The sequence below is a fragment of the Poecilia formosa genome, unplaced genomic scaffold, assembly GCF_000485575.1.
Source record: "Poecilia formosa unplaced genomic scaffold, Poecilia_formosa-5.1.2 Scaffold363, whole genome shotgun sequence".
Classification (NCBI taxonomy): Eukaryota; Metazoa; Chordata; class Actinopteri; order Cyprinodontiformes; family Poeciliidae; genus Poecilia; species Poecilia formosa.
In genome coordinates this window covers 154119-168173 of record NW_006800302.1, presented here as the reverse complement: position 1 = coordinate 168173, position 14055 = coordinate 154119, and the positions used below count along the sequence as shown (strand labels likewise).

Sequence of the window (14055 nt, the reverse complement as noted above, 5' to 3'; positions counted from 1 at the left end):
AAACAAAAAATCTCACCCACCATGAATGTTAAAAGATTGTCTGAAATGTCAAAAAAGGCATTTCTGAGATTATTTATGAGAGTTTATCACTGGAGCAGAAGGGAAATGTGAGTCCTTTTTGCGGATTATCTACCTCGGTTACCCTCAGGGCAAACCTTTCACTAAATATTTAATAACTACTTTTGTTGCATGGTGAGCTGTTTCAGCTGCATCTCTTGCTATACTTCCTGATGACTGTTCCCTCCGTTTGTCATCCCTTTTCTTTTGCGTTGTTTGATTTGGCGGATGGTAAGGGCGCTGTAGCTTCCTCCTCTCGCTCCACCAGCTGTGTGGAATGAAGGCTTTAAACCTCACACCCACTTTGTTATTTAACCCCTCAGGTGTTGCTGAGGTACTGAGCCAGTATTAATAATATTTGTGTTCATTTTTTTGTCCATTATTGAGTAATGGTATGAGAGAAATAATGAATGTCAGCTTTTGTTCTGTATGTCGGTGCAGTTGCCCTTGCTACTCGCGTTTTATACTACCTCGTTTTAAGAGTTGTTTTTATTGTCGTCCTCTTTTCCTAAACTCAGGGAACAAGGTTTAGTACGTTTGAAAAGCCATGTGGTATTATTACATGGCGAACTGACAGGGTATCTTCTCAGTACTAAGCTGTTTTAATGTTTTATTACCTTCAGAGAAAAAGCTGAAAATGTATTGAATGTACCTCTGACGTTGTGAGCACGCCGCTCAGACGTTAGATAGAGTCCCCTCCCCTTTTGCAGTGTCTGTTTTTACAAGCGCCAGTGTTCACTTGATTTGTGCAAACATTCACACCAGAAGTGCTTGCAGTGGCACATCTGAACAGAAAAGCTTTATAATTGGCCTTAATGTGGGCGGCGTCCCGGGTCCGGGTGAGGGAGCCGCTCCATGTGAGGATGCGACACATGAAGAATGATTGTAGTGGAAGCGGTGGAAAGTGTTTAATCAGAGATTGAAGTGAAGAATGAACACCATAAAATGTTTTACCTCTAAAGAATCTATTTTTCTTAGAAGATAATGTACTTCAGAGGAGTACACCTTGTAGTTACTTTGTAGTTTGTTTTTTCTCTGCTAGCGTAGGTGAAGATTAGCACTTGTCTGCCACGTAGTTTATGTTAAAGGTGAATATGCAGCGGTGACCGTGACGCTAATACCCAAAGAGTTGTTTGCTGATTTATTTGAGCTTATTCTGGCCTCTCAGCTGATCTTTGGAGGACAGAGAAATAATCAAAGGAGACCAAAGTGGCTTCAGGGATCAGTTGAGGCGCTGCTCCTCAAACAAAGCCTTGCACATTGGTGGCCTTGGCCCGCGACAAAGAGTCCTGGAGGTTGTGGGTTGAAACTCTGAGGAAGTGTCCAGCTTCATGGAGTGACTTCTAATAATCAAGATTATGCACGCTGACCAAATTTTCCTTCTGCAGAGTTCCTCATAAGCTGCTGCAAACAGATGTAGGTGATATTAAGAGATAAATATGTTATATTATATTGATTAGTGGTCTGTGTTGCAGCAGTGCAGGTGCATGTAGATGTGCACCTACTAATTGTCTCCTTTACAGAATAGTTTAGAGAATACTTTATTAAATAAAAAAAGAACAAATGTGTCATTATATTCAGATTTATTGTCTATATTTTGATAATGCATCTCTTTTGAGAGTCACAAAATGTAATTGGAGTTTTGTTTGTAGACGTAGTGGGTGCTCAAACGTTGCCATGCTTCTGTGGCGTTAATCAGAGGACTCTGCAGAGGATTCAATCATATGAGATGAGAAGTGACACAATCAGTTTCAATTTCTTTTGAAAGGCAAACAATACGAACCAAAGATTTATTTCCTAATCCTCACCGCTGCACATTGGCCCAAATTCAGTTTATACACATCCTATCTTTGTGTCAAATGATATTATCAGTGTTTTAATGCTCAGTTTATATCTTTATGATGTTTTTTCTATAAGAGAGCAACCTGGAGACTGGATTTATTTCCACCTAAGTAATGTTTTGATATCAGGATAAGGTGCTGTTGTTCTTCCACTAAGATAAACAGAGACAGATTGTTTCAGTTGTAACTTCAGTGTCTTTGTATTTCATGTATTTGTGACTTAAAGACCCAATCTAGAATCTGACAACAGCTTTTTTTATTTCTTTTTTAACCTTACATATTTGTAAGAAAGTGATATGCAGTGATAAAGATTACATCCTGCTTTTTTAAAAACAAGGCTGAAATAAGTCCAGCTGTCATTAAACCTGGTTCACAGTTGGGTCTTTAAATCTCATGCAGGTGAACAAGTGCTACCTCATTTGTTTGTTGTATCTTCTTGTTTTGTTTGTTTCAGTGCAGAAGGTTTGCTGCTCTTTCTTGTTAAAGGTGTTATGTTGGAATGATGTTCCTGTCCGATTATGTGAATTTGAAGGGATAAAGCACGGAGTGGACGTGACGCGCTCTCTGTTTTCTCCCTTTTCTGAGCCGTGGAGCGCTGTGGGTCATTTACAGTCTGACTCAGGGGGATCCACAGCCGCTTCCCCTCAAAAACACAGGTCTCAAGCTTTGAAATTGAATGTATCTTTTTGTAATTAGTATGTTATTTGATATTTTCTGTTATTGTTTTGTTATGTATTTGTCATAAAATTACAAGATTTTTTTTTCAAAATTGTTTAGAAAGAAAATTTTAGACAATTGCCTTATGAAAAAATCTGATTCTCAGTTTAAATAAAATTACAAAAATCTCTGAGGTGTGTTTCTTTACTTTGTTTTTAAATTGGCTTAGCTCTTTTATGTTTTTAGATTGTTTTAATAATCTTTAATAAGAATTGTTTTCTACACTTAAACTGCTAAGATTTTGCTTGGTAGACTGTTTTTATTTCAGGGAAAAATGTTTGTTTTTCACACAACAAAAAGAAACATGGTTTTAAAATGAATAAAACATCACAAACAATCATCATGACTTATCTAACAGTGATCACAGTAAAATGTACTTTAATATAATTTGGGAGCACACAGACACTGAAAAATACTTTTGAAAGAAAGTGATGAGAAAGGATGCTAGAATATTTACTTTAAGCCTTAAATGACAATTTTTTTAAGCCTGAATTTAAATTTACTTCTTCTTAGCCATGATGAAAACAGTTCTATATTTAGACACTTTGCATTTATAACACTTTTATTTAAATAAATTGTTACTGCAGAAAACAATAGAAAGATATCAGGTACTGAATAAAAAGAGGTTCTGCACAGTTGATACTTATGACTATGCAGAAAGTTTAAATCACCTAATCTATTGAGGTCTCAATCTGTCGTTCTTCAAGCTTCCAAAGGCATTTGAAGTTTTTGTTTAGACTTTGGCTGCCAATGCTCTCACTCGACGCATAGAAGAAATAAAATTACATTACAAAAGAAAATAGTAATGCACAGTGATTTGGCTAAGTAACTTTAATCTGATTACTGGATTTGAAATAGTTACTCGTTACTGAAAAAAAGTGGTCCGACGTCAGTAACGCGTCAGTACAAAGTAATGCGTTACTGACATCTCTGGTGAAACACGAGCAGATCTGTGCCTTCTTGGTTGTACAGCTACATTTTTGCCACAGACAGTCCAAGTGAGAGAAGTGAATGATGCTTGAATGAAATCCAGAGCTGATCATTTCACTTCCTGTTTTAGTTTTCTTTACCAATAGAAAAGAAAACATTACATTTATGGCCTGCTTCTGGAAAAAAACATTTGCCCAGAGTGGTCCTGACCTGTGAGCATGAAGCTAACATTTACTGACATCTACTGGAACTGCAGGTTAATAGTACGAAACCTGGTGATTTGAGCTACATTTAAAATAAATAGGCATTATTTCTAAAGAAAATCTATCAAACTCCTTTTAGATATAATTTGTCACCTGTAGAGTAAAATGTCATAAACATTTTTTTTTCTACTAGTTTAGCTATTTAGTTATTTAATCAAGATAAAGTTTCTGCTCTCACATACAGCACAAACGTGTCCAGGGTGACGTCATGTAAAGCAGGAGCATCAGACTCATTTTTGTTTTGGGCCAAATCAAGATCATGAATGCTCTTAAAGGGCCGGTTGTACCAGAATGTATTGATAGAAACCTGTTAACAAACTGTTAAAATATCAATGAATTCTTAAAATTATATAATAAAATTGAATATAATTTCAGTCCCCCTCCAGGATTTCACAGTTGTTTTGTGATTTTTTTTTTGCAATGAAATTCAAATTTACAGTTTGTGGTACTAATTTGGAAATATTTGTGATATTTGTGCTTATTTATGATGGTAAATGTGACATGTTATTACTGATTTTGTAGATCGTGGCATTAATTAAGGCAAAGACAGCTGTTTAGTACAAGTAAGACAGTTTTTGACAATTTTCAAGAAAAATCTGCCTTAATCTCCCAATTATATATTAGTGCAAAAAAGTGTGGGGAATAATTGATTTTGCGTGAATTTTCATGATAACTTGCAAGAAACTGGAGGGATTAATTGATATAATTTGGCAGTAAACAGACAAAAATTGCATTGATTTGATTGATAAAATATTATTTAAGCACATGTAGTATTCAGTCTAGAACTTAGAGGGCCACATAAAAACTACAGCGGACCAGATTTGGCCCACAGGCTTCAAGTTTGACACATGTGATCTAAAGCATAAACTGGAGTACATTCATTTGTATCTTTTTTTTCTTTACCTGCATGTTATTAATGAAATCCCTTCATTAAAGTTGCTTACTTTAGTCATATTTTGAGAACATTGCAAGGATTTTAGCACAATTTGAACATAATATCACAGAGAAGAACCAGGATAGACTGGATAGGTCAAATCAATTACATAAATAAAGATCTTGAGCTATTGCTGCTTGTTTCATATATTATGTCTTTCATCAACCAGTGATGTTACCTATAGATTAGAAAACTACACTCAGACATGTAAAGTTTAGGTTTTGCAGCTTTGTGAGAAGTTATTTATCATTAGGATTATAAATGCAGCTCGATTCTAGTTGTGATGTAATCAAGAATCAGCTTTTTTATTTGGTTTTGGCTTTGAAAAATCCTTACATATTTACCCAGCTTCTATTTTCACAGTGGACCTACATTTAGTTTAACAAATCACTACTGGACGTAAGTTTGACGAGTCTTCATTTTAGGGTAATTTTAATGACAAACTAAATGTATGCCTGTAATTATTCGGTATGGAGAAATATAAAATACTAATTTAGCACATTCACATGCTAAATTACCCCAATTAGCTAGCTGTTCGTGTAGTTTAAGTTGTTTGTGTTTTTGGGCGTATCTTAAACTGTGGAATAATTATAACTTGGTCTCTGAAGCTCAGGAAAGGTGCTGTTTTTCTGTCTAGAGCTCATATTAAACGACGTAAGCAGCCTTTTTCGTCACGCTTCCTTGTTTATGTTTTTTTCGCCGCCGCAAAATTTGCTTGCTATTGGCTTGCAGCGTCCTCGTTGAGCCAGTTTGGCCGCCGCGCTGCCTCAAGGGAAATGTAGTTCTGTAGGTTTCAAGAACCACAATGTACCTCTCCAGTAATTCGACTCAAAAACTACATTTCCCAATAATGTCGGCTCCGCAGTGAGCCGTTAACGGATAACTCGGGTTTTGGCAATATTGCAACAACTGTGGAGCAGCTTGCAAACAGCTGTGTAGTCGCTGCGCACAAAACACAGGTAAATCAAGCAAATTTTATTTCTTTACATGCATCTTTACATGCAGAAGCAGGCTAGGATGAATCACATTTAAAAAGCAATGGGCGTTGTCCGCATCGCAGTAATTGCATGTTGTGTTTGTGTTTTGGGGGGTGACTTTAATAATAAATATGTTAAATGACTTAAGCAATGGAAAATAATCAGTTGAATGTCGTTATTTTGTGTTAAGAGGCAGCAGTAATGGATCCTGTAGTTACTAGCTCCAGAACTAGCTGCGGATATCTGAGATTTTTATGGTTGTTTTTGTTGTCTGGCTGCGTAGCTTCGCATAATCTTGTAGATGTAATGCCGCCCAACGCCGCATGAGGCCGCAGTTTCACCCGTGTGGTTGTAATTTATTTAGATGCTAAAATAAAATGCTTATTAATGTTTTCTATTCCAGTAGCATCTTTTTCAGAAAGCTTACCCTTTATTTGTTCGTTACAGCCTTGGTTGTTGCTGACAAACATGTCAGAAACATCAAGTGACACTGAGTCCTCCTGTGGCTGGACCATTATCAGTAATGAGGTATGCTCTTGTTATAAAAATAGTATTTAGTAACATGCATCATATGGTTGCTCAGTCTCAATTAGAGAGGCACAAATCAGATTCTTGTGGACGATGTATCGAAGACTGCTCTGACCTCTGATCTCACATCAAGAACCAACATATATATATATGTGTGTGTGTGTGTGTGCATGTGTGTAAAAAAACAGTATTACAAATATTTTTGTTTTAACCTACCTGCTATGAGTTTTCATTAATAGTTGTGTGCTACCACACAACTATAGGGTGTGTACGTGTATTTGAAAACATTCACTGTAAAACAGGGTTTTACTAATATTTTGAAACAAGTCAACATAATTATGGAGTTAACATTTTAAACTGGTTTTAGTGTCTTATATTTGAAATTAGTATGGTTAGCTTAGTTAGCTTTAGAAAAGAGTAAACCCCTTGTGTATTACTTTATATAGATTCTTAGTTTAAATATGAGATTTCCCAAAGATTCCCAACATTTCAGAAGTTGTCATGTTCCAAGGAGAGAAATATTAAAAAGAGAAAGCAGGGCATCTTTGCTGTCCTCTGCTTAGCCTTCCTATTTTCTGCTCTAAGTCTTGCTCTCTACTGTTATCTCACAGTCTGAAGGAAACATAGATACTGATCAACAAAGACAGTTTTAAAGATTTATAAAAGAATTCAGTGTTTTCTGACCATCTGGTCACCTGTTGGGGATAATCGAGTTTAAAATTTCCTGGTCTTGTCTTTTTTTTTCTACATTTACAGTTAAAATTGGTTCAGGCATTATTATAACTGTACACATACAAAGTATGAACTATGCTATTCCTTCATCATTTCCAGTTTTTCAGTATTTCTGATGTGCTTTTGCAGGGCTCAGATATAGAGACACTGGGATCGGAGGCTGCGGGCGAATATGGAGCTGAGCTGGTGGAGCGGCCCACTTTGGAAGAACCACAGCTGCTGGAATCACAAACCTCAGTATCTGCTGGTAAAAATCTGACTAAATGCTGTCCTTTAGATAGCAGTGCTGGTTTCAATGGTTATAAATAATAAAAAGCAGAAATACTTTTAACAGGGTGACAGAAACTGTTGAGGCAATAAATCTGCTGTTTTCATGTTAATCCCCGGCCTTCAGTGATATCACCTGCTGTAGTGAGACAACAGCAGGTGATATCAGAGTGATGGTGTCCTTTTTATTTACTATTAATTGGTGGATTGTCTCTAAAATGAGCATTTTACTAATTACCAGTTTATATAGAATATAAACGATGCGCAAAAACGTTTTTTATTTTGCATCTCTTTTTGCTAAATTTAATTCTGAATTTGCCAATGTAGTTGAGTAAACATGAATTCTTAATATATTATGAACCATGCAATTGAACTATTAAATCATGAGAATTTACCTTGTAAAATTTTTTGTCTGATGTAACTTTAACTTTTGCCTCCCGTTTTCAGTTTTAAACAACATTTTTTAGTTTCTTTTTTTAGCTTTATTTGTGTTGTGTTTATATGTTTTTTTTATTATGCATATAAAATGGACATCTATATTTATCTTGTATTTAAATTTAGTTAATTGTGAAGTTATATCTAAGCATTGTATTTTGGTTAAATAAATTTTTGTTTAATTGCCAAAGTTTCTTCGCACAAGTTGCTGTGCACAAGCTTGGCTAATAAAGCTGATTCAGATTTTATTTTCCAAGGCTTGTTCTAATCATACTGAACTTTCTTCTTTTTACATTTTTACCAGCTCTGTGTGTTGAAGATACACCTGCTGATTCTCTTGACGACACACTGGGAGAACGGGCTGTAGATGAGACACTGTGCGGTTCTGAGGTGAGAGGAGCTGAACTTATACCCAGAAAATATCAGAATAATTCAGAATTATAGTTTCATGTCTGTCTGCAGGCTGGAGGTGGTTCTCCAGTCAGAGAGCAGGTCTTCTCCTCCAGTGATCACTCTGACATTGTGACTCTGAGGGACCTGAAGGAGGACGAGCACGCAGAGGAGAAGGAAGAGGAGGAGGCAGCCAGCACTGAGGAGAATTACCTCGGCACCTCCAGCAGCAGTCATTACGCCTTCACTGCTGCAGAGACGGGTAAGACTCACTGCACACCTCATTGTTTTCTTCAGGAAAATAATTTAAATCCCTCCTCAACAGTCGACAGCAACGATTCAAACACCAAATGTTCCTCTTCTGGAGCAGGTTTGTTGTTGAGTCGCTGGAAACTTCAACAAACTCTGGTGAACTTGAGTCACCGCCTGAGGAGTCGGCTCCCTGGTAGTGGCTCGTTTCCTGATTTAAATCAAAATGAATGTAACGTGATGCTAACCTTGTTTAGCAGCATACCAAACTAACACTGGGTGCCTTTGAAAAGCCTGAGAGATGTGGGCTGGTAGTTTTAGTGTTTGATTGCATGAGCAGATCTTAGGCATGAGTGTGACTATTTGTGTCTTTATCATTTTTAACCCTGAAGACAGACCAGAAAATCCAATAAACTTTCTTAAAAATTGTTATATCTTTTCCCTAAAGTGATCTCCTCTTGTTATCTCTTATCTTTATTCACTTTCCTGCTGATATTAGATGAGACGATATGAACTGTCGTAATGACGACAAAAATGATGATGGAAAATTATTTATTATTCAACTGTATGGCTGTGAACCTCAAACAGTTGCTCACAGGAACTGTATTTTATCATTTTTTAAAATGTACTGATATTTATTGATGCTCCTGTGGAACAAACAGCAGAGAAAATGGTAAAAAAAAATCTAATTTCCAATTATTTAAGGTTATTTTTTTTAGCATCACTAATTGAAATGTATTGAGACACAGATAAATCAAAAATTATTATCATCAAGAAATTGTCACAATAAATAACAAACATTACAATAAATGCCTACCCCTAATTGATACTTTGAACTTTTTCTAATTTTTACTGACGTGTAAGTACTACATATAACTACTCTTTGGTGTTTTTCTGCTAACTCATTATGACCTGTTGCTCCATGGATAATTTTACCTTTTAAAAGCCTGGAATGGGTTTACATTATCCCACAAAAATAGGATGTCAGAAAATATTGCTAGCTGATATTATGCAATAACAGGTTAAATGTGAACTTCTTAGATGTTTTTTATTTCTCTGAAGCCTGTGTGATTTAAAAAAAACTTCATATATTTTTTTTTAATCTGAAGTTTATGACCCCAAATTTTGGGGTCATGTGCGTTGGTGTCTTTTCTTCTTTGTCATTATCTGTTTGATGTGAAATGCAGCTTTCCCAGCGCAGCAGCCAGCGGTGACAAACTCAAGCAGCAGCGACGATGAGGTCGGACGAAGCTCCACTCCGCTGGTACGAAGACGAAGGGTTAGGAAAAATACCACGAGCGTTGTGACTGATCCAGAGGAGGACGAGGAGGTGCTGCCAGAGTCGCAGTCCAGTGAGGAAGAGCAGCAGCCTGATTGGGTGGAGGGGAGACCGAACGCTGCTAACGAGGACCAAGAGCAAAGCCGAGGCGGGAACGTCCTCAACAGATGCATCCTGGTCGCCCTCATCATCGCCGTCAGCATGGGCTTTGGACACTTCTATGGTAACGCCAGATTCCATACTTCAACATGTGCAGACCTGCAGTTACAGACCTTTGTTGTGATGTGTAAACGATCCGTTTTACCAATCTCTCCTCGAGGCACGGTCCAGATTCAGGAAAGGCAGAAAACTGTGGAGACAACCAGAGGGATTGAACACCCGGAGGTGAGGGGTCTACTTGAGCAACGTATCAGAGATGAGCATTTAACAAAGCAGGTTCGTTAATACACACATCACCGCTGAGGGAACAGGAAGCTTAGAGTGTAACTAACCCCTTAAATCAACTTTCACATGCTGATAAAATGTCTAGGTAGGTTATTTAGGGTTCCAGCTTTATGTTTCTGTACAACTTTTGATATTTTCTTGTAAATTTGTTTAGTTCTTTATTATTTTTGCCTAAAACCATGTCAGTGCTGGCCCCTTTGGTTAAACAATGCCTAAGCAATTGAATTTTCCTATTCTTTAAAACGGTGCAGCTTTTTGTCACGCAGTATAAAACCATCTCACTAAAACCTTCCAGCAAACACAGAAAAAAAGTCACTAGATTTGTCACTTATTGTTTTATTTTAGTCTTTTTTTATTTGAACATTGTACAAACATCATTTCTGAATGGTTTGTCAACAACAAAAAACTTGTCTTTTCCAGAAGCTGCAGCACAGCGCATACAGCAGTAAAACCAAACATGATCGAGTTTCATTTGGGTTGCTAGGCAATGGGGCTGAGGCTCAGCTGGGGTTGCTAGGTAACAGCGCAGTGCCTGTCAATTGTGACTTAACATTTGGGAGGTTTTTGAAATGCCTTGTTTTCCAGACACCAAAAAAAGGTAAACTTATTACCAGAAAACAGCGCTATTTTAGAAGCAGCTGAGACCCAAATGGAAGTAAGAAAATGTGCAAAATATGAATTTTGAATAACAAGTCCCCTTTAAAAGCATCAAGGAAACAACTTGGAGCACTGTGGTGCTGTCGCCTTCACACTAGAATTACTTTTTTCAGATTTGACACAAATTCATTGTTGATTGAGGTCCTGTAAGCATAAAGTCCAAATTAAAAACAGGATCATTTCAAAATACTGCTTTGATTGTATGAACTGAAAAGACTTTTATTTCACCCAGAGGAGCGACTTTGGTCCAGATGACCTTGATGAGCAGCAGGTTATTAATTTCCTCTCAGGAGTGATTGAAAAAGCAAAGGAAGAAAACCAGGAGCTCAAAGCAAATCAAGTTCACATCCAGGTAAATCCAGTTGTCCCTGTTCAGACATGTAACCCAAACTTTAAAGGTGCAATTAACTTTTATTAAAAAAATGTTTTTTATGCTTATTTGTTAAAAATGTCACCATGTTTCAACAGTATAATATGAGACAGATAATCTGTGAAAAACTCAATCTCCTCCACCGCCCCCAACCAAAAACAGCCAGGAGAAGTGTCTGATCGCTGTCAATCATCCTCATGTACTCATTGCTAAATGCACTAATGATGGAGAAACAACTCTCTGCTACAGGAAAAAAACAGTTTATCCTCCGTCATTGGAGGCTCTGCTAACTAGCCTGAGCATTCATGACAGGCTGTGCTAGCTGTAGCAGAGCAGAGAGCAGAGTGATTGACAGCGCTAAGACCCGCCTCCTGTCTCTGCATGGTTGTTCTTAGTTAGCACTAGGAGAAGGCAGAGGAAGCTGATTGTTTTTCACAGATTATCTTTGTCAGAACATAGTGACAGTTTCACAAATATGTAAAAAAAAAAAAAAAAACTAAAGTTAGATGTTAAGTATTAGACAAGCTGTAAATATGTGTATTTTCTCATCAAGGTTCAGAGAGATAACCTGGAGCGGATGCTGAAACAGACCGAGGAGGAGAGGATTGAAATCATTTCTCTGCAACAGAGTCTCTCAGATGAAAACGTCCAGCTGAGAAACTCCATGGCACGTAAGGAAAAGTCTCTGTCTGTCCTGCAGGACGAGTTGAGAGACCTGCGCTCCCAAATCAGAGATCTGGAGGCGAGGGGAGCTGGAGCCGATTCTCTGCTGTCTGAAAACCAGAGGCTGAAAGAGCAGCTGGAGGGGGAGCAGCAGACCATCAGAAACTTCCACCTTCAGAGGGAAGACATGACGGCTGAAGCTCACATGCTGAGGAAGAAGCTGGAGAAAGAGAGGAAGGTCACGGAGGAGCTGAGGAGGGAGCTGGCCGCTCTGAGGAGTCACGTTTCTGAATCTGACAGGCAGAGTGCTTCAGAAGCAGGAGGTTTGGAGAAACGTCTGCTGGATCTGGAGAAGAGGCTGAGCTTCGAGCAGCAGCGCTCCGACCTGTGGGAGAGGCTGTACGTGGAAACCAAGGCGGAGAAGGTCAAAGGAGACCGAGAATCCAAAGTGAGGAGAGCTAAACAGGGAATGGCCGGGAAGATGAAGGAGACGTTCGATGCTGTGAAAAACTCCACCAAGGAGTTCGTCCACCACCATAAGGAGCAGATTAAGAAAGCCAAGGAGGCCGTGAAGGAAAACCTGAGGAAATTCTCTGACTCCGTCAAATCAACTTTCAGACACTTTAAGGATTCAGCCTCGACGTTCATCAACAAAGCCCAGGGATTTTACAGCAAGAAATGTGACAGAGCAAACACAGAGGAGTCCTGGCAGCACAGAGCGCAGAAACCCAGACGCACACCCGACTCCTTCCAGAACCAGTGCAACACACGGAAATCAGCCGGGAAGGTTGTCCAGGACGAGGACGAGCGCAGCCACAAGAGCAGCATGAAGGGCTGCACCGGCGTCTTCGACTGCGCCTACCTGGAGTCCATGAGCCTCTTCAACAAAGCCACCGAGCCGATCCGAGCCGAAGAGTTCGACCTCCTGCTGCAGAGCTACCTGCAGCAGGAGGTCGACCACTTCTACCACTGGAACGAACTCAGGACGTTCATCAACGACTTCTTTCACAACGGACTCTTCATCCACGACCGCATGCTCTTCACAGACTTCGTAGGCAGAGTGGAGAGCTACCTGAGCGACATGCGTGAATACCGCCGCCTGGACGGCGATGTGTTCGGAGACCTTGATGACTATATCTACAGGCACTTCTTCGGAGAAGGCTACGCCAGGAGCTACGGTCCGCGGTAGGTCCCCTGCAGACTGAAATATCCTCCCAAATGATGGTGTGCTCAAAGCTAAGACCGGCTTGTTTTGCAGGCATGCAACATCTGAGGAACTCCTGCAATGAGAGACTTTAATTTAAAATAATGTAAGGAATAAAATCTGATTCCAGGGAAGAAAACATTAAAGTTATGTCTACTGCCTCCATCTAATTAGGGCAGGAGGATGTGGCTGAAAAATGTGTAATGGTATAAGAGTTTCATATCAATTTGTATTAATAACTATTGATTAGTTTTGTTTGTTTTAAATACCTAAAATGCTGCCAAACTGGTGAGGTGATCTTTCCTGTTTCCTGTTTCACTCCTCGCAATTGATTTTTTTTTAAAATTATTTTTAAGCAGTTATGAGAGACACAGTGGAAAAAAATGTAGAATGCTGCAATGCGAGTTACCCAACAGGTTGTTGCTAGGTAACCAAAGAATGAGTGAGTTGCTAGGTAACCAGAGAGTGAGTTAGTTGAAGCCATTGACTTTGCTTAGCTGAATCAGAATCAGAAGTCCTTTTATTCACATTGTGCACAAAAGAAAGAGCGAAATTAAAAAAAGAAACTGAAAGGCAAGTTAAGTAATTGAATAAAAATGGTAAAAAACACAGAAACAACTGGGAAACGTAAACAAATGATCAGGTTTTAGATTAATTAGCTGTGTTCAGGAGAAGTTGAGTTAAAAGTCATTGAATGGATGAGATTGTTCCTATGAAACTAAAGAAAATGCGAAAAGCTTGGTTATTAAAAGACAAACTGTTTACTTTGTAACCATTTCTTAATGAAGCACGGCCACTTTTGGATCGTTCTTGAATTGAAGTTTGCACTCTGGTCATGCCTGGTTTAGATGGAGGGCCATGTTTTGTATTTTTGTCTTCATTTTGCTGTTTGTTCTCTAACAGACCTCTGAGACCTTCATAGAGCATCTGGATTTATACTGAGATTAAATTATTTTTTATTTAGATGGCGGCTGAAGATGATTTTATTGAGAGTAGCGGGATTTGAATACCAATGCACACCACTCTTTTCAGATTTGAATTTATAAGAAATTTCCCTCCACCTCATAATTTTATACTACTTTGTATATGTCCCGACCCCACTATGGGAAATGGATATA

The 14055-nt window shown here is 38.5% G+C and overlaps 1 protein-coding gene across 5 annotated transcripts in view; it reads left to right on the top strand.

Moving 5' to 3' along the window:
* The first annotated feature begins 5609 nt into the window (after positions 1–5609).
* The window catches only part of ccpg1 (cell cycle progression 1), a 9014-nt gene continuing 568 nt past the window's right edge, over positions 5610–14055 (top strand). The window contains exons 1-10 of one of the 5 annotated variants that reach the window (XM_016662217.1): positions 5610–5701; positions 6167–6247; positions 7109–7226; positions 7986–8071; positions 8144–8333; positions 9508–9822; positions 9919–10034; positions 10933–11052; positions 11624–12918; positions 12992–13043. In XM_016662217.1, the coding sequence (XP_016517703.1) occupies positions 6188–6247; positions 7109–7226; positions 7986–8071; positions 8144–8333; positions 9508–9822; positions 9919–10034; positions 10933–11052; positions 11624–12918; positions 12992–13022 (2331 nt within the window). In that variant the 5' untranslated portion in view covers positions 5610–5701; positions 6167–6187 and the 3' untranslated portion in view covers positions 13023–13043. Of the gene's footprint in view, positions 5702–6166; positions 6248–7108; positions 7227–7985; positions 8072–8125; positions 8334–9507; positions 9823–9918; positions 10035–10932; positions 11053–11623; positions 12919–12991; positions 13044–14055 lie in introns of all 5 variants that reach the window. The other 4 variants (XM_016662216.1, XM_007574852.2, XM_016662215.1 and 1 more) reach the window with 4 other exon arrangements.